Below are 21,502 nucleotides of genomic sequence, written 5' to 3'. Positions count from 1 at the left end.
CCTTAAGAGAGTGGTGTGTTCCCCACTCCTGGTCAGCCGTGTCTACAAGTGTTTTGAGGTGCACAGCATGGATTAAGGCACCTCATATCACTACAGATGCCCTAAAACCTGAGCAGAGACCAGCTGTGGGCACAGTCCAGGTTTTATGTAGGTCTCCGTGGATTGCTGGTCAACTTCTGTTGGTCAGAGCTGAACCAACCCTTTTCTGTAGGAATAGAGAGCAAAAGCATTAAGAAACTCAAGACATGGAATTTCACGTTAATGGTTCTTCTGAGTACCCTCAGTGCACTGCTATTACCTTGGAACAAGTGAGTACCTGAGAAACACAAGGAGATTCCCTCTAGTGCAATAAGGGAGGCAGGTAGAGCAGCACAGCAGTTGCCCCAGGGACTGCCCGGGGAGTGCTCCAGTCACTGGGGCTTTGCAAACAGACAGGAAGACTTCAGCAAATGAAATCCTGAATGTAAGCCATTGCTTTCAGTTTAGGGCTTTTTGATCTCATCTAATCAAATGTAACAACAATGAGAGAATTTTATTGCTGTACAATTAAGGAGAAAACACTAACAAAAAACAGCTCTACAGTTCTTCAAGCGTGTTTTTGAATAAAAAATAATTATCATCAAGGCTACACAGCAAGGGGGATGAGAAATAGGCAATGCTGCGTTTTTCTGATTGCCATTGTATTAATATTTAACAATAACTTCAGTCATATCCTTGAAGGATAATTTTCTTAAACAAACTTTTATCTTTAGCGTCTAACCCTTTTGCAATATTTTATTCTTAAACTGATTTCTGGGGGGAACAAGAAAAGACAAACTGCAACAAAAAGCAGATTTATAAATATATACAATATCTTATTAGCTTCTGGGCGCTCAAGAGCATTTATCGCATATTTAAAACAAACTTGAACTCAGCTAAGCCCAATTATAATATCTCGCTGGGCAGAGAAATTAATTAAACAGCTGAATGATAAAGACCCCAGCAGCAAACTGAGGCTTTAAAATAAATAAGATCTTTTTTTTGAGGAGAAGAAGGAAAAGAAGGAAACCTATAATACACATTTTAAACAGTAACGTAACCAACCTTTTCAGGAGTGCAACACACTGTAAGTAAGACTACCTGGCAGGGGAATGCGGTGGCAGCTCACCAACTTTGTGCTTTGCTAATGTGCAACACACACACCCCTTCTGCATCAACTTCAAATAACCCTGGGATCCCAGCAGTGCAGCTCAGCGACAACCAGAACAAGGGCAGAACTTGTCAGGATTTAAGAGCTTTCAGCAAAACCCTTCAATTGCAGCCGGTACCTTATTCCATAGAAGGATATCAATTATAGATAGTGACTTGCTTTAACAGTGCAGTCGGTACTGTCAGAGGCTAGATAGACAACCATGAAGAATCATGAATCTTTCTATTAACTGTAAGAGAAGGAGGGGGGGAAAGGATGGATAGGTGTTATAAATAAGGCAGAGTGAATGGTTTAACACCTTGCCTTTTGGTGTATGTATCATGAAAATTTAACCATGCTGAATTCTAAGTGGCACATATCGCTTGAAAATATGAGCACCCATGCCAAAATCATTGCAGTGTCAGACCCTTCTGGGTGGGTCAATAATGATTCTTTTAGGTAGCTTTTCAGTTATTTATTCATAGCAGCCCAGGTTCTGCTAATAAATTTAGACAGAAAACCTTGTCTCTTGGGGCCTAAGAACACTTTCACTGGCACTCACATTTTACCCTAATAACTGCAGGATTTTGCTACAGAAAGTAATGCAGAAAAATGACATAAAATGCTGGCTATTGTGCCCAAAATTGCAATTTCTGCTCTAAAGCTATATTCAAACACAGATTTTGTTTGCATTTACCATTTCATACATGCTATATCACACATCATTTTGTAGTGCAGATACTACTAGAATCTGATTCACCTACAGTTAATTTTAAGGTAAATTGTGTCTCATCGTTCCCCAAAAATAAAGCTATCCTCATGTGACAGAAAGACCAAAATATGCACAGTCATATTTACCTTTTTCAAAACACATGCATATGTGCTTGTACATACACCCTATACATAATAGGAGTAATGACATCCATAATATGGAGACTGTGTGTACTGTGTATTGTGAAAAAGCTATTCTGAACTCTGCTCAATCTGGCATGACTAGAATTCACGCAGAGGTATCTAACCCTTTAGAAAACAAAACAAAAAAAACCAGCTAGAAACATACTTCCATCTCTTTCCTTAACACTGCACTTTAACACTAAAATTTCAGTGCTTTGGGATGCAAGACTAGAATAACACTCCGTTCTGGGTCTGATCTCTTACTATTATGTATGGTTACAACCAGTACAGAAAGATGGCAGATTTACCTGGATGAGTTTTGTTAGGGCAATTAAAGCCTTTATTGCCTTTATCTATGCCAGTTGCCCCTGCCTTGGTGATTACTACTCCAGAGCAGAAGCAACAAAACAGGATGTTTATCTATACTTTTGACATCCTGTCCAGCACCGTACTTCAAAATCTTCAAGCTCTTCAAGCTTGGCTGGAGCAACTGAGTCTGCCAGTGGGTTGGGAATCATCAGGAGAACAGCAGCACGTGCAGCCAGGAGAGACATCATGGCAGAGCTCTGCTGCAAGATTTGGAGTCTCAGGCACCTCCAGACAGCACCAAACAGCCTGACGTACGTGGCCACAGAGCTGCAGGGTGAAAGACCTCATGCCCATAACAGGTGCATTTCTTCTCTTTCGTTTGAGCAGCATCTAGCACCATGAGACTGTGGACTTGGTGAGGCCTGCAGCTGCTACTGCAGTGTAAATAGTACTGAGTAAAGGATGTACACAGGCCTCTGAGACACATACAATGGCAGGCATGCACATGCACATGCCAAGGCAGGAACTCAGGAACAGTGCTGACACTGATTTAAGCGCAGTTACAGCAATTTGTATGTACTTGGATTTACCTACCAGTAGTTGGGTAGGAGGCATACATGAGCCACATCATTGGAGAGATTTTCAAAGACCTAACTGCTGCTCAGGGACTGAACACTTTTTGCCAGAGTGACACACCTAAGCAAAACCAGGACTGCCCTCCCATGAAGCCCTACTGAGACCAGACTTCCTTTCCCTAGTTGCTGCAGGTGTACATCAGAGGGCTGTGGCAATCAAGGGCAGACGAAATGCGTGAGAGATAGACTGGGGTGAGCGGCCAGACCTTCAAACAGAGTTAGATGTCTAAAGTCCTTTGCAATTCTGGGCAGAAATAACTTGTTCAAGTCCCCTCAGCAGGGCTCTGCCAGAACAGCAAAAGAAATCACAAACCAGGGCCCCATCACTGAGTCCTGCTGACTCTTACAGCATGATCTGTGCTACTTAAATGTGATGGTTGCGATGATGAGTTTATTGTCTTCAGGGTATCGAGTCAAGACTTGCACCTTGTAGTCTTAAATGTCATCATAACATACCCGCATTCTGAGCCCTGCCAAAATGAACTACTGGTATCACAGAAAAACTTCTTATATTCCTTTTTTTATGTGCAGAGAAACCATTTCAGATGTTACAATTGTGCAGAAGCTAAAGAAATACACATTTTTCCACTCTTGCTGTTGACAATTATAATGCAGTCAGATTTGGTAAAAAATCCCACCAAAACCAATAAATGAACTTAAAAAAACTCCAAAACAACTAGACTATCACACTGTCAATTTAATTCACTTTAAAATATAAAATATGAGGTATTAGCTAACAAGTTCAGTGCAATTCCATTAAATTTTACATCTGAAACATTAAAAATCCTCTTCTTTTTTTTCATTACCAAGGGTACCTTTATTCTGAATTTGTCTCTCATTTCATATGTTTTCATGCATATTATTTATCATCATCACTGGGATACTGAGAAAGGTTTGCCAGGTATCATAAAGCTTCAGCCTTACAATCAGTAGCAGATATAAAGACTGTGCCTAAGCAGAGCCCCACATGATTTCAATTGGTCTGTTTGCACAGAACCAATTCAAAGATCAACATTCGATCTTTTAATTTAAATGTGTCCAACTCTGCAGCAGCCATTTGTGTGGCTTTTCTTCCCAAAAAGATACTGCGACACCAAAACAGTTTCTCCTCACTTTTCATTTTGGCCTATTTAAATGTTAGGGAATTATTTGTGCAAAATGTCTCCAAAGGATTATTTAATAAATGTCACATTTTTTACATTATTTTACTTTTTAATAGTCTTTCATTTATCATTATTGTTGTTACTGCTGCTGCTACTATTTAATAATAACAAGAACCCAAAAATACATCTTGATGAATAACTGCAACAACAAGAGGTTCTTGCACTCCAACAAGTGGAAGTTGGCATTGCTTTTACTAAAGTCAGCTTTGCAGGATCAGTTTACCATTTTGCATATTGTTTGGAAATATATGGTGAGGCGTGCTTTGTTTATTTTGGGTGAAAAATTAAATTTTCCAACAAGCTATTTCAGTAGTACTGGCCACATTTTGCAATAGATTTTGCCCGATGTCCAGGAAAGTATTAAACTGTTTGCTAAAATAAATACAACTCCGACACACTGGTCATTTGCTGAAGATGTTCCTCTCTGTTCTGTACGAGGAATTCACTTTTTTCAGAGTATTCAATATGTTCTGCAATGCCAGTAATTAAGAAAGGTGCTGTTAGCTAAGGAGGTTGGAACTGTGGGGGGATTGTACTTGCCAGGTTATATTCCAGATTTTGTTTGCTCATTTTCTAGCTTAGAATGCTACAAAAGAGTAGAAATCATTTGTTTTAGAGAGTGTCAGAGAGGAATAAAAAGCAAGGCAGATACAACTAATATTTGTTGTAGCACAATAGAAGATCATACAGTTTGCTTTTGCTAAAAAGATTGATGTAATTCAGTATCCATGTATTTAGCCAAATAATCCACTTCAGTTTACAGACAACAGTAAATTGATAGCAAACCCCCCCCTTAGGGAAGGGAAAGCATTCCCCTCACCCATTTCTACTGTTACAACCCCTTTGGGGAGAAAAAAATCAAACTTGGCTAAAGGTTAATAATCATTCATGTCCAGCTTACTATTACTCAATAACTATCAAAGTCTCTAACTCAAAATAGCGTTTGCTGGCTTACAGGATCAGAGCCATTACAATCTCTGTTGAAGACTTTATTGAATTTTACACTAAGCTTTAGCTGACTGAACAGGTCAAGCACTGTGGCTCTGAGTTTTCTTTATTCTCAGAAACTCATAAACCCCTCTCCAGTTTGCAGTGCTGTTAGCTAAGAAACTTGACTCAGCACAGGGTCACAGAACCTGACCCCCATGAAAAAGGTCACATAGTTTTAAAACCTAGTTCCTGAATACCATTAACTTACATGCACTAGCTGTTCCTGTGTGTCAAACTCCCGAGAACAGCCTTCCCAGTGGCAGTTTGTCTCATAGACCACTTCAGGCTCCTGTTTGCTTTCATCTTTGTCCCCTTCCTCTTTTACCAGGGTCATTCCTTCTGGCTGTTCCTGGAGAGAGGAAAAAAACAAGAGGTGAGAAGAAGAGAGAGGAAAGTCTGAAACTGAGGATAAAGAAAAGTTAATTACTTCAGCATTAAGAGAAAGATGATAGGCAGGGGTGTGAGGGATATTATTTTACTCTCAGTTCACTACGTTACTCTATTCTACAAAATACAGAAGCCCAAAGCAGGCCTGACAAGCCAGAAGCCATTTGTAAACTATACATGTAAAATAAATTTTTCATTCCCAGAAGTACTCAATGCAGAGACTTTCTAAAACAGAAATCCCTTTACATTCCAATTAAAAAATAAATCACAAAGGCTTGGCTTCCCTCACACTTTAGTTTAAGCAGCTTGTTATTTGTACATCTGCCTCTCTTGATTCAGTGGCACCACTAATGAAAAAAAGACTATTCAATATAGTTGAAAGATCACCAGTAACCCAAAGTGTGTTTCCAGCGTTAAAACAATGACAGGTTTGCACACTAAAACTCTTCCATGAGCAGACTGGTAATTTTCAAGCTACTTGTTAGTCTGTTCTTGCCCATAACATGCAAATAGAAGGAGTGAGCAGGGGAAAGAAGTATTTAATTTTGGGTTTTGACTTCCCACCTTCAGTTCCTTAGGGTCCCTCATTCTCCTTAGCTTGTTACTTGCTGAGAGTAAGAGTCAGATATTAGTGTAAACATTTGGTTCAGATTATGCACTTCTGCTATTTTTCCATTTTGAACCTGCTGAAGGATTTAGGCAGACCTCTGCTTTGTTTTCATGTATTCACTCACAAGACTGAGGCTCTGATTCTAATCTCCCCTGGGTCACTGTAAATCAAGAGTCACTCTACTAAAACCAGTGGCATTACTGGTATAGAAAGTATAGCAAATGAGACTGGAGCCCGACAGTGGGGCCTCAGTGCACTACAGTGCTAAGACCTGGTAAAAGTCAAGGTGGCCTTAAGTATTTTTGCTGAACAGAACACATATCCTCAATAAAAACCTGTCTCTTGTTCACTTTTCCAAGACAAAGAGAGGGTTGAGCATGCTCTGGCTGATCAGAGGTGCCTCTCTATCAGCCTCCTTCCTCTCTACCCCCATTCTGCAGCAGACGCTGTACCCCAGCAGCCCCTCGCATTTAGCCCTCGCTACCGTGAGCTGAGGCTGCCTGTGTGTGCACTAGATGAAGGGCCGTGTGAGTGCAGGGAGCCTGAAAATGTGCTACAGACAAGGTGCCTTTTCCCTCCAGCAGTGAGACGAAAAGCTTATGACTACAACCTGACTGCCATACCTGCATGCTTCCTGCTCCCGGGCTGGGGAGGTCCTCATCAGGCTTTATCTTGGAGCGCTTGTTGTGCATGGGATCTCCTGTGCTGCTCACTGCAGATTCACTTGTGGGTTTATTCTGCTGAAGGCAGTTGGGGATTTTTTTTCCCCAAAAAAAGACAAAATTAGACTGTAATAGATATGTAGCTCTGTGAGATACTGTATCCAAATCGCACTGAATTATTGATATGGGTCAGAACCAACTCACTGTCAGTGTGTGTGTGCGTGCGGGGAAGGGCTGGGCCCAGACCTGCAGGTCCCTGTGCTGAGGGCACAGGGCAGAGCTGGAAGGTCCTGCAGCCCACATGAGCCCATGGCATCACTGAAGGCGGTGCAGCCGGGCTGTCAGTCAAGGCAGACCTGCCTGGTAGCCCACCCACACCAAGCCCCTGGAGCCTGTGACTGCCTGCAGCACACCTCACTCTGGCCTGGAAGGCACCGACTGGATATCCTGCCTGGGAGGGAAAACTGAACTCTGTAAATACACGAGACTCCATGTGAGCTCTGTCTCTCTCTTTTCTCCTGCTGCCTGCACCACATGAACCATCAGATCTTGTCGGTAACCATTTTTCCTGTCCTCTCTCTCCTTCTCTTTCTTTACCCTTTTAGCCTGTTTTCTTCTTTTACTCTTTTCCTTCTCTTGTGGGTAACTTAAAACCAATGAAAAGTGTCTCACTAAAGCTGATATATTGATTGTTTGTAGTGAGTGTTTTCAGTGGAATGGGTCTTTGCGCTGGGTGTTTTAGTGAAATATTTTTTCTTGATTGTATTTTACTCCTATAAAACCTTTTGCCAAAATATCTTATTTTTCCCACTAAATTAAAAGAATTTCTCTTAGAGAAGAGTGTGTGACTCTTTCTCCGGATGCAAATTCAAGGTTATAACAAACCAAAAGGCTTTTAAAAAGTCTTAAATAAAATGTAACCACTCTGGGCAAGTTATGGCTTAAAATCTGGAGTGTAACAAGCTCCAAACAAAAATATGCAGCATCTGCTCAGCAACTTTATTTGGAGAAGCTACACTGTTAGTTACATGGAATATGCAATTACAATTGTACTTCAATTACATAGCATTAACTTGGGGAAGAGGTGCATTGCTCAACCTTGTAACAGAGCAGGGAAGGAATAGGAAGGGGGCCATTTGATGTAATTCCTTGCTACAAACTAATGCTGGCTTTGTCAGGCCAGGTAAGGGTGGGAAGAACTTGATTTTCCACATAATGACAACTTTGGAAAGGCAACTTTGAAAACCAGAATCACTGTACTCAAATAACGTAAGAGAAAAATTCATTTTTTCACACTTACAGGAAAGGTTTTGCACTTAACATCTGCACACAAGATCTCAGCTCTTCTACTACGTTTCCCATTATTATGTGGATAGAAAGAAAAACTGTACACTAATGTGACTCTCAGACAAAAAATCCTAGATGAAGTCCTGGATTCTCCCAAGTCAATAGCAAAATAGCTGACATAAGCAGGCCAGAATCTTGTGTTTCTCTTGCTGTGCTAGACTGAACACTATTATCTACACCTGCAAATGGAATCTCGTAGGAATCCAGAGATCTTTTAGAGATATCTGAACTTGCATGGACCCCACAAAAAAATCAATATGCTTCCTACAGCAGCATGTTCTGCTTCTACATTTGTAAAAGCTAGCCATGAGATAAACAGCTCCAAGACTGATAAATAACCAATCCCAGGTCATCTGGAAACAAATAGCACCAGTTAATAACAGGTAAATCACAAACTGTGATAAACACCACCTTATGGGCCTGATTCACAGCTGCTCGTCCCCAGCTTTTGAGAATACACCTCGGTTTATTGAAATGATTAATTTAAACACAGTAAATCCAATTTTGCACAAATCAGAGAAAAAAACCCTTTGATCCTTTTCATCATCTTTGAGTTATTCAATCACAGAGTTACTCACTTCAAGTTACTCACACCTGTACCAGGAGGGCTGACTATATTACAGTCAGCCTGATTTGAAGGTGAAGTTGTTAATCTTTAAAAGGTTAGTGTTTTGATGTGTTTTGCCCCTTTTTGTTACTTCTCACCTCTGTTAAGTTCCTGTGTAAGGCCCAGGAGAGACAGCATGGATCAAGAAGATGCTGCAGCACCTTGAAATATTTATGAGGACTAAAAAGCACACTACCAATCAGGAACTGCGCATACACTCCTGTGATTTATAATAAAGTGACTGCAAACACTATAGCTGCAAGAAAACTGTTATCGAAAGGTCTCAGTGACAGTGGTGATTAATTGCCATTGAGACAATGCCATTTATTTAATTTTTAAATGAGTGGGGTGTAAAGGTTTTCTTTTGTTGCCTCTCACCTGTGTGGACTCAGAAGGTCCAGAGCTGACCTGGACAGGGTTCAGGACACTGGGGATGCCAGGGATAGGCCTCTGGGTAGGAAAAGTTGGAGCAGGATGGATGAGTGGAGGGCTGTGTCCAAAGGCTGAACCTAGGGTTTGCTGACGACTTATAATTTGCTGATGCATTTGCTGGAGGGATACTGGTGTAGGAGGGTATGTGAAACTCAAAGCAGGGCTGAATTTGGGAGAAAAAGGAGGGAAGAGGGAGGAAAAACATGAGGGTCATTACAGTAAGGAGCCATACAGATCAAACCTTTAATTATATTTGATATCTTTAAACTACTTGAAGTCAGGTCCCTCCCTCCCCCTCATAACTTTCTTTGTGCCCCAAAGGATGATAAATTCTGGTTTTAAATCCAGAGTTGCCCTGGATTTAGTAGTGAGTACAAAAATGATACCATAACAAAACATAACATTTTTTTTAACATCTACCAGGAAACCACGGAAAGTAGACTGAAATAAAATTCAGAAAAACTGAAATAAAAGGCAAGCAGTTCAATAACAGCTATTTATTGCAATAACAAACTTTATATAAAGAAAAAGAATGGGTGCCTACACGCTTTATAGTACTTTTATTGATAATGCAGTTCCCCTATGTTCACGTGTATGAAGCAGTTCCTTTAATCTTGGCTCATGCTACGCTCTTTCATATGTCTCTAGATCTTATTACAAGAGGAGAGAAAATCAATTGGTTAAATGTGTTCTGAACACCATGCTTGTCATATCACTCATTTGTTTGCAAAGATGGAAAGCTCAGTTCATCCAGAATGTCACCTAAAGAATTTCCATCAGTGCTGTTTGGTTACAGAAACTGATGGATTAACCTTTCCCCTCTGAAATTGGTGATCAATGACTTTCAATGTAGAAATATTCCAAGGGGAAAGCACTTCTCCTTCTTCCAGTTAAACAACATTAAATGTCTATTAAAGCCCATTATGCATGTTAATACCTGTCATCACTTCATTACTTCACTGTATTTCCGAGACCACAGTGACTTTGGAGGAAATTACGCTGCCACCTAAGGACCTATTTTGTGGGTAGTGCCAAAGCATTCTTTGTGTCACATTTGAGAAATAAATGGTGTGGGACTAAATTTTCACACACAGGAATATGAGATCCTCCTGTAAACATTTGCCAATAACTTCCAGTCATAAAGAAAAAAAGAAAAATATAACAAATATTCACTGATTAAAAAAAAACAACACCGAACTACCACAGTTCAAAAGAGCCATGTTAATTGAAAACAGGTCTTAAAAGAGAGTGGTGCGAGCAGTATACATTTCCAGAATCAAGGCTTTTTCTAATAACAAAAGGGTGGATTGAATCCAAATTTACAGTATGGATTCTTAATTGCTGTTGCTGTTAAGTGCATTAACTGAAAATATCGTGATACAAAAAGCTAAAATAATTTCAAACATTTTAAGTAATAATTCTACAGAAATTCTGTGTTCATTAATATGACTATACATTCTGTCTGTTTGACTATAATCCATAAAAAGACAGCTTCAATGTGATTAGATTACTATTATTTCTGGTGAGAACTCTGCATTACAATAGTTTACCCATTTAGGACAGAATATCATTAAGAATACCCTGGGAGAATTTTACTCGTCTTTGAGGAACTCTTTTTTCATTTTGCATTGTATTCTTTCTAATAAAGGGAGGCAGAAATGTAGTGAAAACAGTAATTGTTCACAGCAAGAGTTAGGGAGAAATCAGTAATAATATTCAGTTACTGCAGCTCTATAGTCCCTGCTAGTGTTCCTGTAAGCAACCATGAATGATTACAGCACGACTTAGCTAAGGTAGCCACTATGGATGATTAATAGGACATTAATCAAAAGATGCATATCAGGCTCAAAATTTGTTCACAAGCTTTTTTCTAATAGCTGATTTCATGTTCACTGAGCTCTATGCCAGTTTGTTCAATTTATTCTTCAGTGTACAAGCCATTCATCAAAGAACATAATGATTTAACACCCCTTTTCCTTTTTAGTGAACAAACATTACTAAGTGTAACTACTCTGGTCTGTTCATTAAAAAACACACAATTACACTGCCATATCTGAGCCTTACTACACCCTGGCATTTTTTGCTTCCATACACTCTGAGTCCACCTCGTACTTCAAACACTAGACGGCACCATCCTGAAGATGTTATCAAATTCACCAAGATCAACAAACACAACACAGAAACAGTTTGGATGAGGTATTTTATTTCTCTGTGATTGGTTAAAACCTAGGACAATTTCACCCTTCAACTGAATCAGTTTAAAAGCAAAAAATAACTCGACTGGTTTCATCGGCAGTTCCAAGCACATAGTAGCCCTGGAAATACAGGTTGGGGTTTTTTTTTCCTTTCTAGACATTTGACCATGCACAGCAATAACTAGCTTTGCAAGTTCAGATTCAAAACTTTGATAATGTTCTTCAGACCCTACATGGTAAAAAGACAAATGTACGACTCAACCAGTCCAGTGCTTAAATGTTGAGTAAGTGTATTTGGTATTCCCCTCCCTATATAAATTAAAATGGCCTCCATCAAAAGGACAGATTTTACCTCATAGAGATGTCCCTATTATCTATATCTGTCTTCGCACTGTATAAGCCTCCAGAAGGAGGATGCTAAACCAGGCATTGACAAACCTGTAGGGTACAGAAGAGGAGACAGACATCATCTTAGCTCACGTCTATTACTGGAAAACAGTCCACTAACAGCAGATACGTTACGACACAGCTGGACAGGTGTGCCAGGGGAAGGAGGAATCTTTATTTCTTTAGTATCTTTCCTTTGCCCTCTGCTCATCAGCAAGGCTTGAGTCTAAGGTACTAGGATTTTCCTACAGAGCCTGGCAACATGCACTTCATTTCCTCTACCTCCAAACTTCAAACATCTTAGAATGAAAAGAAAAGGTGATTGTGAGGGAGCAGAGGAATAGCCAGAACAGCTAAGGGGAGTACTCAGAAATGGTGACAATGGTTCAGACATCAGGGTGATTTCTTAAATAGCTCAGATAGCTGTCTTCAAATAAAAATTCTCTCCAGCTGTTTCTGGAGAGCTCCTCATAAGGCAAGTTGACCTGGCTGGGTTTAATGTCACTCTCATGCAAGATGCTGTCGCAGGGCAGCCTGGACGATTTTTCTGATTTGAACAGATCAGAAAGTTCTGAAGAGAACAGAAGGTGGTAGGTCTTTCTCTGCCTTTCAGAAACCATACAATAAAGGTATGTTGAGGGTCAAAAAGAAGAAAAATAAATCAAAGCCCTCAACATTGTTGGCATGACGCACTCTTTTGGGAAGGGAAGGCTTGGATTGCTGCCCTCCTTCCGAAAGTTTTTCATTGCACTTTGTTCAGTAACTCTTGAATACAGGACAGATGAAGAAACTCCATAGCCCAGAGTGTCCCCTCAGACCCCATGTGATCCCTCTTCCTTGACTAGGAGCTATATGTCCTCTTGCTGGTCCCATCAAACTCACATTGCATTCTATCCAGAAGGCCAGCACCAACAGGAAGGGTGGACAGTGGCACGAGCCAGCCTTGCTCAGTTGTTCCAGCCATGTCTACGTAGAAACATGCAACAAGACAGCAACAGTGTCACTCAGTGACTGCCTAAAATTCGTTCCCTGAGGTAGTAAAATAAGACCTGAAAGTAGTATTTTTGAGAGTCCAGAACTACAAAAACCAACAACCAGGTTTTTCAAAAACAATGAGTAGTTCCAGAGGCCTCAGTGTGAGTCATGTTTCTTTTAACACACATTAAAAAGGCTGCATTTTAGACAAGGAGTGCTCAAGAATTTCAACATCCGGATGCCAGAAGAATGCAAGATGCCTGCCCCAACCGTTCACGTTTTCCAAAACAGCAGTCACTTCCAAAAACTTTTGGATTCACAGAAATGTAAGTGAATTACAAATCTTTCCCTTCCGTCTACCTACGAAGAAATGAAAATTTACACCACTGGAGGGAATCTGATTTATATTTCTGTTACAGAAGGGTTTTTTAAACAAAGTAGAAAAGGAAAAGAAGATGAAAGCCTTTAAGGCCACTAATAAACTACATGTCAGTTATCCTTTTAGTTGTTGAGTTTTATGGGGGATAAGGGTTAGAAAAAACATGGAACATTTCTGCTTAAGCATTCAATAACTCATATACACTGACAGAAAAGCTCATCAGTGATATCATTTATTTTATCATACTGTGGGCTTCTGTGTCTGCCTGTCAGTCTGTCCATCTCTCTCTCTTTCTCTTCTCATCTGTGAAGTCTCAAACTCCCTTCACCAGAAGTAAAGCAGGGCAGTGAACTACATTGCAATTACATGAGCACATCAAATTTTAGGAACAGACTTCAAGAAGAAGAAAAACAGACATTATAATCAAAACCAAACTTCATGGTTACTTTGTGGCTGTCCTACTAACAAGGTCATCCAGTTTCTGGTCACAGCTGTGGAATTTACCACAAAACATCTGTGAATTCAAGTTAGGAAAAATTCCTTCTTTCCTATACATTGCATAGGTGTGCCTAAGGAGACAGGCTGATGCGAAATTACTGAGGAGACTCCAATTTTGCGAATACTGTAAGGACTGTTTCATTATATCACAATAATTCTGTTTTCTTCATAAAAACTGTGAAGGTACCCTCCTCATATCAGATCTGCAAGATCTGATGCATGTAAGTCTTGCAAAAGTATCTGAGCCTTTTCCCCTTTCTGGTTCTGCTTTGCATGGTTTTAGCAAAAGACCTTTTCAAGCGTGTAAACTAGGAAGCTTTTAATGAAAGACAGAGGAGAACAACTTAAAAGAGAGTTAAAAAAAGCATTTGTGGACTTCTGGAGTAGCTGCAGACATAGCAAGCAGGTTCATACGGGACTAGACAAATCCAAAGACAACAGGTCCATAAAGAAATACTAAAATGAACAAGTGAGAATGTATACTTTGAGGTTGCTAATCTAGTGATTATTCATTTTGGGAGAGCACAGAGAGAACAAAAGTTAGAAAACTAGACACACTAACTAGAGTATCTAACACATCTAGTTGGACCCAGTGGGATATTTCTGATGTATTAACTTTTTTTCTTGATTTTCAAATTTCAAAAGGATAGATTTCTTTCTTTAGGATATCCTTATTTACTCATATAGAACCGCATTATATTTATTTTATTAAAAATTTCTTTCCTATGTCTATCCTAAATCTTTCCTCTGTCAGTTCAAGACCCAGCACTTTGTTATTCTACCCAGCATTCATTATCCACCTTCCCCTTCCCAGGTTCTTCCTCTCTTTTCTCTTTTGCATATTTGAAATTATTACTGTACCCTCTTCCTGTCCAGTTTGGAAAAAACAACTCATCCACGTAAATTTTCAGACCTCTGATTCTTTCCTTGCAGTACCCCCAACTGTCCAACATCTTTTTGAAATAAAAAGTGCAGAACTGGTCACAGTACAGGAACATGTGGCATAGTGAGACACACTGGCTCCATCTAGACCACTGTGCGGGAGAGGGATTCAGGCCCTTTGGCCTGAAGGGTCTTTGATGTCCGCGTGGTGCATTCACAGTTCAAACTCTTGCTTCATGAGGGAGGATCCCCCTGCACTGCAAGGGGACATGCAGGCCCTTCTGGACTTGTGGAAAAGCCTTGGCACTCTGTAGCTTCCAGCATTCGTTCTTGTCATCAGGGACTTGCATTAGACAGACCAAATGATACAAATCCCTCCAAAAAGGACCGCAGTTCAAGAAAGGGAGATGCAATTTGTAGACAGACTGGCTTCATGTTCAATAAAGCTGATCATCAGGTATAAGGATAATATCTAGTTCATGCTCAGTTAGGTACAGATGTCACCACTTTATCTCAGTCTCCCTTAAGAGTTGCATGAAGGCTGTGGCCAAGTGAAATTGAGAAACCGGGGTGCAGGAAACTACTAATGAATGGTGGAAGAAAACCTAGATTCATCAAATTCAATGATATTTTTATCCTTTCCTTAGACCAGGACAGGATTGTATCTTTAGTTTTTTATTTCGATTTTCAAAGACCTTATTAATTATTCATAATTGTTTATGAATGTTATTAAGGAGCAAAGAAGCATCTTTTCTGTACCAAGTTACTGTTCAGGAAAGCACCCCTAGTAACTCTTAAATACTTCTGAGGGAGGACTCACTTCAGCAAGCCCTTAAGTGCTGTCCTAAACTCTGGGTCCTACAGATATAGTAATCTTAAATTAATTAAGTCATAATACAAGTCATAATTAAGTTAACAGTGATCAAATACTGCTTTTCACATGCTCAGATGCTTTTTTTTTTAATAAGGACTAACAGCTTCATTCATCCCAGGATAAACTGACATGTAGGAGCCACTGTTCAAAACATGGGACATATGTAAGGGTGGCTGGGAGTTGAGCCATGGTTGCTCAGGGAGTCTGCATAAGCTGACTTCACGCCCAGAAGTTTACATATATCTTTTAATGGAACAATGTATATGTGCAAGATGCAGTCAGATATGGAAAGCAGGACAAACTCACAGTTAGACCGCAACAGAGATGTAGAAGAAAACAAGCCAATAAGTTCTCCTTAGACAGCACCCAGAAGAAGCATCTAGTAACATCATGTAAGAAAACCATCTCCTGTTGTTTGAGTTGGCAGAAACAGGAATGGTGTACGTTTCTCGTAAACATACAGAAGTGAATAAAAAGAAGTTTCCAACTCTGCACTCTACTACTGATAGAAACAACCTGCAAGAGTGAATGTTGACAAATTGCTCAGGACACAAGAGTGACAATGCACTGAGAAAACTTGCAGCCATGAAGAGATTTGTGAAACCCTGTTTCATGTATCTTAGAAAATGCAAACCAAATGGCATTACAGGTACTCTTTAAAATGCACTTTTGCTTGGAGCATTTTACCCACAATATATGTAACATTTTTAGTAATACAAAAGTTGTGCTTTAAATTCTGTTCCTCTCCCTCTACTTTTTCACTGAAAACACTTTGAGTAGACAATGCAGACAAGTCATCAGTAGTTTTTATGGTTTGTTATTAAGTACGGGAAAAACAATATCAAACTGTGACTATGAAACCAGACATGTAGTGTGATCTTCAATGCAGGTATGAGACTTAAAATCCTTTGAAATAATTTCTCAAAAATGACTACGTTTCACAAATATCCCTCTGCGTTTGTAATGTTGACACCTTGCATTAAAAATCACTAACTTAGAGACAAGTCATCTAACTAAACTTGTAAAAAGGCATATCCTGCATCTCATAAAGCATAGCATATATTGTTTTAATCAGTTTTCATCAGATAATAGTCATGGTTTTACGACTGTATTTAATTCACATACATCATTGCCTCTTTTTTTTTTTTAGTTTTCTATTACCAGTTTAAAATTACAGAGTCTGTGGTTTGTACTTTCTCTTCAGCTTACCTTATTATCTATTCTGTTTTATCTGCTAGGCTAGGTGAAATTTTTCTTCACGAATACATGTATGCCAGACTAAAATGGAATAGTTTCACTGAGAGCAACAGAGCCATGCTGATTAACCTTCTGTGCTCAGACAGCACTGTCAGCTTTGTCTTTCTTGCTGGGTCATTCCTGTGCAGGAATCCTTAGTATCCTAACTGGACTTTGTATTAATGGCACCTTGTATGATTCCTCTCTGCTCCCTCCAGGCAAGCTCATGACACTTCTGGCAAACATAATTTTGAACTGAATTCATGACTAAGCATTTTTCGCTTTCTAAAACTGGTATTATTTTATTACATGGAAAGTGCTAATTAATACTTGCTTTTAGGGTCTGAAAATGAAGTAATGAAATGTTAAACTCTAGCACACTTTTCTTAGGTTGAGAACTTACCTGGAATTATTATTGCTTTAGGACCAACGACTTTAAATTCCTTGAGTAATACTCAACCAGTCTGGAGCAAGTTGCTTCAAATTGACTTTTAAATACAAGATCTGTGACATAAACATTTACAGGCATACATACATAATCACACTTGTATATATGTGAATCTGTACATGTAAATGTGCATGCAATATGTGCCTGCATAGTCTGTATTCTTTATGCTGCTTAGCTTCTTAGATTTTACACTTTCCAAAGGCAGAAATCTTGCCATTCATGCGTATTTCTGGTGGAAGACATTCTTCTAATGCAAGATGTAGGTGATCTCCAAAACAATCTCACTGAATGTCACCCTCTTATAATCTATATGAACTTTCTCCAGCTGCATAGTTACATTTCTACAGAGACTGACAGAGATGTAACTTTCTGTACTACTGACGAATTTTACTTTTATTCACTTTGTGGCACTTCTCTGTCATTCACACTTCTTGAAAGCAGGTATAAAATGAAGTTATTATGGCATGATAGTGCACTATATTTCCTTCTTTAGATTAACCACACACAGTAAAAGATCATGGAGAATAATGCCCTGTAGTGCACATATGTGATGTGACTAGTTATAGTAGGACCTGTTTTGGTGGGGTTACACCTGGACTGAACTCAGTCTGAACTACAACTTAGCCTTCATTTACAACATATTGCATGCAATTAATTAGAGAGCTTTTAATGTAAGAAAAGCTTTCACTCAAAGTCAGCTTTGCATCTCACTTAGGCAGATCCCAATAATAAAACAAAACACCTATAATGCTGGCATAATTAACAAACCCTATATCATGTACATCCTATCATATGGAGCTTCTTGCAAAATGTTGCTCTGAGTATATTGTGTTCTACCTGTTCCACTCTAAACATGTCCTTTTCAAGAATAATTTCATTAACCAGCATTTGATTGTGTCCTTTTATGCAGAAATATACACACTTAAAACTTACAGTCTAAAACAGTCTAATTCAAAGGTAAGCATTAAGTAGTTGGGTTTTAGTAAAAGTTAAATACATATTCTCGAATGGGGTCTTCTGTTTCGTAGTGCAATTGTCAGCAATCTGGGCATGGAGTTAAGCAATGAAAAAATTAAATCTGCATATATGACAAAATTATTTTGATCAGCATGGTAAAGAGCTAAGTGGTTATCTTTAGAGCCCAGTATGCTAGATGAATGAGCAATACTGATAGCAAGATGCATATCGATACTGAAAGGGAGTCAAAGCTACTCATATGCTGGTTCTAAATTAGCTGAGAAAAATGACAAGAAGCACTTGCTTGTCTCAATGCAGAATTCAATGAAGGAATGAAAATTTGATCAACATGAAGCTATGGTAAAAACATGTTTAAAAGACTGGAACGGCAAACAGCACAGAAAATCATGGTGCATTTGAATTGCTGATCCTCATCTGGAATATTATTGCATGTAGTAGAGGGAAACTCTTTCAGACAACATCAGCAGAAAAGACAATGTGAGAACTCTAAAGAGCAGACTGAAAACAACCATTGGCCTGAGAAAGGAGATGAATCAAGGAGACATAATAAGAATATATGAAATATTGAATAAAGAAGGAAGACTGAGAACATGAGGGCTTCCTGTCTTATAACTATGAGACATTCTGTTAAATTCAAAAATTGGATAATTTAAACCTGATAAAAGGATACTCTTTCCTTTTTTTATAAAGTGCCTAATTAGCCTGTTGGGCTCTCTGCTGAAAATACTTTCACTGTTCTCTGTGATAACTTTATACTCTATTTTTCTCTTGTTTTTCTCTTTGTGTTTGCAAAGGAAAACTAGAGAAATTAATACCTAGTCACTTGTCTCTAGATATAGCACAGTTCAGAGAGGAGGGCACTGATTCGTTACACAACAAGCACTCTATAGAAGGAGCTTATATGAGATGAGAAAACAATTGAGAATCCAACACCTGCTTTCACAAACACAGACTCTTGTCTTCCTCACCGATATTAATCCACTGCTGTCTAAGCTCAACCTACAAACCTTTCTAGTGCTCTTTGTGAAAGTACCCTCACCACCATTCCCTGATGCTTCAGATCAGTCCAGAGCAAAGTGAGAGGAGCCAGAACAGCCAGGGTCTGGCTGTAATTAACCACACTATGTTAACTGCTCCTTCCTGTTCTGATGCTATCAGGAAAGCAGGGCAGAGCAGGGGGGGGGGAAGTGCTGCTGTGCTTTCTCAGTTTCTTTCAAACCTTTGAGGAGATCCCAAAGGGCTCCTGTGCTCACATGAAACTGAATTTTCACATTATGAGATGGCTAAGCTGTATTCACATTTACATCTGCCTAGAGCCAAAAAAAGTCCCTTGTAGTAGGTGGGACTACTGATTTAAACACCTTGTATCTGACAGGGAATTCAGCTAATTTTCTGAAAACTAACTTTGTAAATTCGGTATTGCAGCACTGCTAAGGGACTAGAGGTTCTGAATTTCAAATCACAGAGAACATGAAGTCTCAACCTCCTGTGTTTATTAAAGACCAGCTAATCTTTTGTAAAAATTTTGAATCAGTACTCTTAATATCACGGGGAGTGATTACCTCCTCTATACTCACTCCAGACCATGCTGTCACTGAAAAAGAAGTGCTACTGAAGTGCAAAGTCTAATAATTGTCACAGGTAGCAGATATAACATTAAGTACATCTTGACAAAAGATTAATAGCAGGGGTACTGCACTGCAGGACCGAGGCAGGTAACCAAATGAGTAAATGTCAAATGAAGGATTATCCTCATTTGATGCTATTGCATACATCTCCTTTCTGCATAATCTCTCCCAGCTGAGACCTAAACCAGGTGTTTTCAAATGCACAAAGTAGAAGCTCTACCTGGTGTGCTAAAGGAGATCCACTATTAGCTGTCAGCAGGAGCGACATCTTCTTTTCAAGTACTCAGCCAGTAGTCAGGATACAGCACTACACTGCCAGCTGACAATGACAAAGCACCCGCCAAGTCAAGCTCTATCTGGATTGTGCTAAACTACTATTATTTATTATTCGAACTGCAGTAGTACCCATGTCAAGGACCAGAGCCCTCCTGTGCTTGGCTCCATACAAACAGAGAGCAAAACATGGCTCTTTTCATCTGATATCATCCTCAATATCCCACAGTGCTTATATAGAGGGTTCTATATCGAAAAGTTGTGTGAAGCATGGGATGTAATCTTTTAGCCAAGGATATCCTTTTTTTAGCCAAGGCAAAGACCACTGAGGTCCTGGAGACACTTTCTTTACTCAAGTAGCATCTTTGCAAAAAGATCATTGAGCCCACAAAATCAAACATACCAGAACTAAACCCGTCCACACCTTCATATGCTGACTGATCAGCTTTTTGTTATTCAACAACATGCCCCTTTTCCCCCCTACATGATTCATAACTCAATCAGTGCACAAGATGCACAGTAGCCTTCAGCGAGAGGCCCTCTGGTATTTTTCTCCTCCTTGCATGGAATAATGCCCATAGGCCTTCCTTCCATTGTATTTAAACCATCAGTGAATAAATAATTACCGACGCCCCCCTGAGGTTCTCCTCTGTGCTCATCACTGTATAATCTAAGTGCTTCACAAAACATTAATGCTTTCAACCTCCCTCTGAGGTAAGGGGGAAGGATTTATTTTGCACAGGAACGTGAATCAAAGAAAGATGGAGGCAAAAAGTGTCACTTGTTGCAGTTGCCCTATTTCAGGCATGAAGACCTGGGCTAGTTAACAGGATACAGCATATGAAATGTTCAAAACAGCTGTCAGTATCTCCAAGCTATGCCTGTGAGAAATTCAACTCCTCTGCAGAATTAAGAGTGGTAGGCTGGGATTCTGCAAGAGAAACTGTATGAAGCTGGTGGTCACTTCTGACTAAATCACTTTGCCCAGCATCAGGTTGGGATTGTGTTGCAAGAGCAGAGTCTGCCCTTCAGATAGCAAACAACCAGATACGAGGCTCCCTCCTCTTTTAGAGCTGCCTAGAACAGGTGAGGCAGGGTCCTGCAGCTCTCACTGATCCAAAGAGGATGTTCAGCCTGAGCACTGAAGCAGGCAGGGGCCCTGCAAATCCTGTGCAACCCTGAAATGAAAGATGGTATCAGAGCATAATCACAAGGGGGCAGTACCTTCATTCTCCTAATGACTGGCTTCGAACACGCTTTATTTTGCAGCTTTTTCTCTCTCCTACTGCGATTTTATGTCAAGTTATATGAAAGCATTTTGTGCCAGCTTGCTTAACCTGTACAGTTCCTAGGCTGAGTCCTGTCTCCTCTGAAGTCTGCTTTCTATTTCACAAGGCCACTATGGCTGGGCAGACAGCTGAGCCTCCACAGGCTTTCCAAGGAGGTACCAGAGTTGCAGCTGCAGAGAAAGGTTCTCCTCCCTCTCTGTGGCCCTGGACTGGAACGTGTTGAATGCTTAGTACATTTAACACATGTTAATAGAAA

At 39.7% G+C, this 21,502-nt stretch overlaps 1 protein-coding gene across 3 annotated transcripts in view; it reads right to left on the bottom strand.

Moving 5' to 3' along the window:
• GLI3 (GLI family zinc finger 3) overlaps nucleotides 1-21,502 on the bottom strand; it is a 210,038-nt gene that overhangs the window by 35,221 nt on the left and 153,315 nt on the right. For all 3 annotated transcript variants that reach the window (XM_027710129.2, XM_039378407.1, XM_027710130.2), the window contains 3 exons: nucleotides 9,151-9,367; nucleotides 6,780-6,893; nucleotides 5,368-5,508 (listed from right to left, as the gene is read on the bottom strand). In XM_027710129.2, the coding sequence (XP_027565930.1) occupies nucleotides 5,368-5,508; nucleotides 6,780-6,893; nucleotides 9,151-9,367 (472 nt within the window). The remainder of the gene's footprint in view (nucleotides 1-5,367; nucleotides 5,509-6,779; nucleotides 6,894-9,150; nucleotides 9,368-21,502) is intronic.

The sequence above is a fragment of the Pipra filicauda genome, unplaced genomic scaffold, assembly GCF_003945595.2.
Source record: "Pipra filicauda isolate LSUMZ 115617 unplaced genomic scaffold, ASM394559v2 scaffold137_size4652046_pilon, whole genome shotgun sequence".
In the NCBI taxonomy this organism is placed as follows: Eukaryota; Metazoa; Chordata; class Aves; order Passeriformes; family Pipridae; genus Pipra; species Pipra filicauda.
This window is presented reverse-complemented; position numbering and strand designations above follow the sequence as displayed.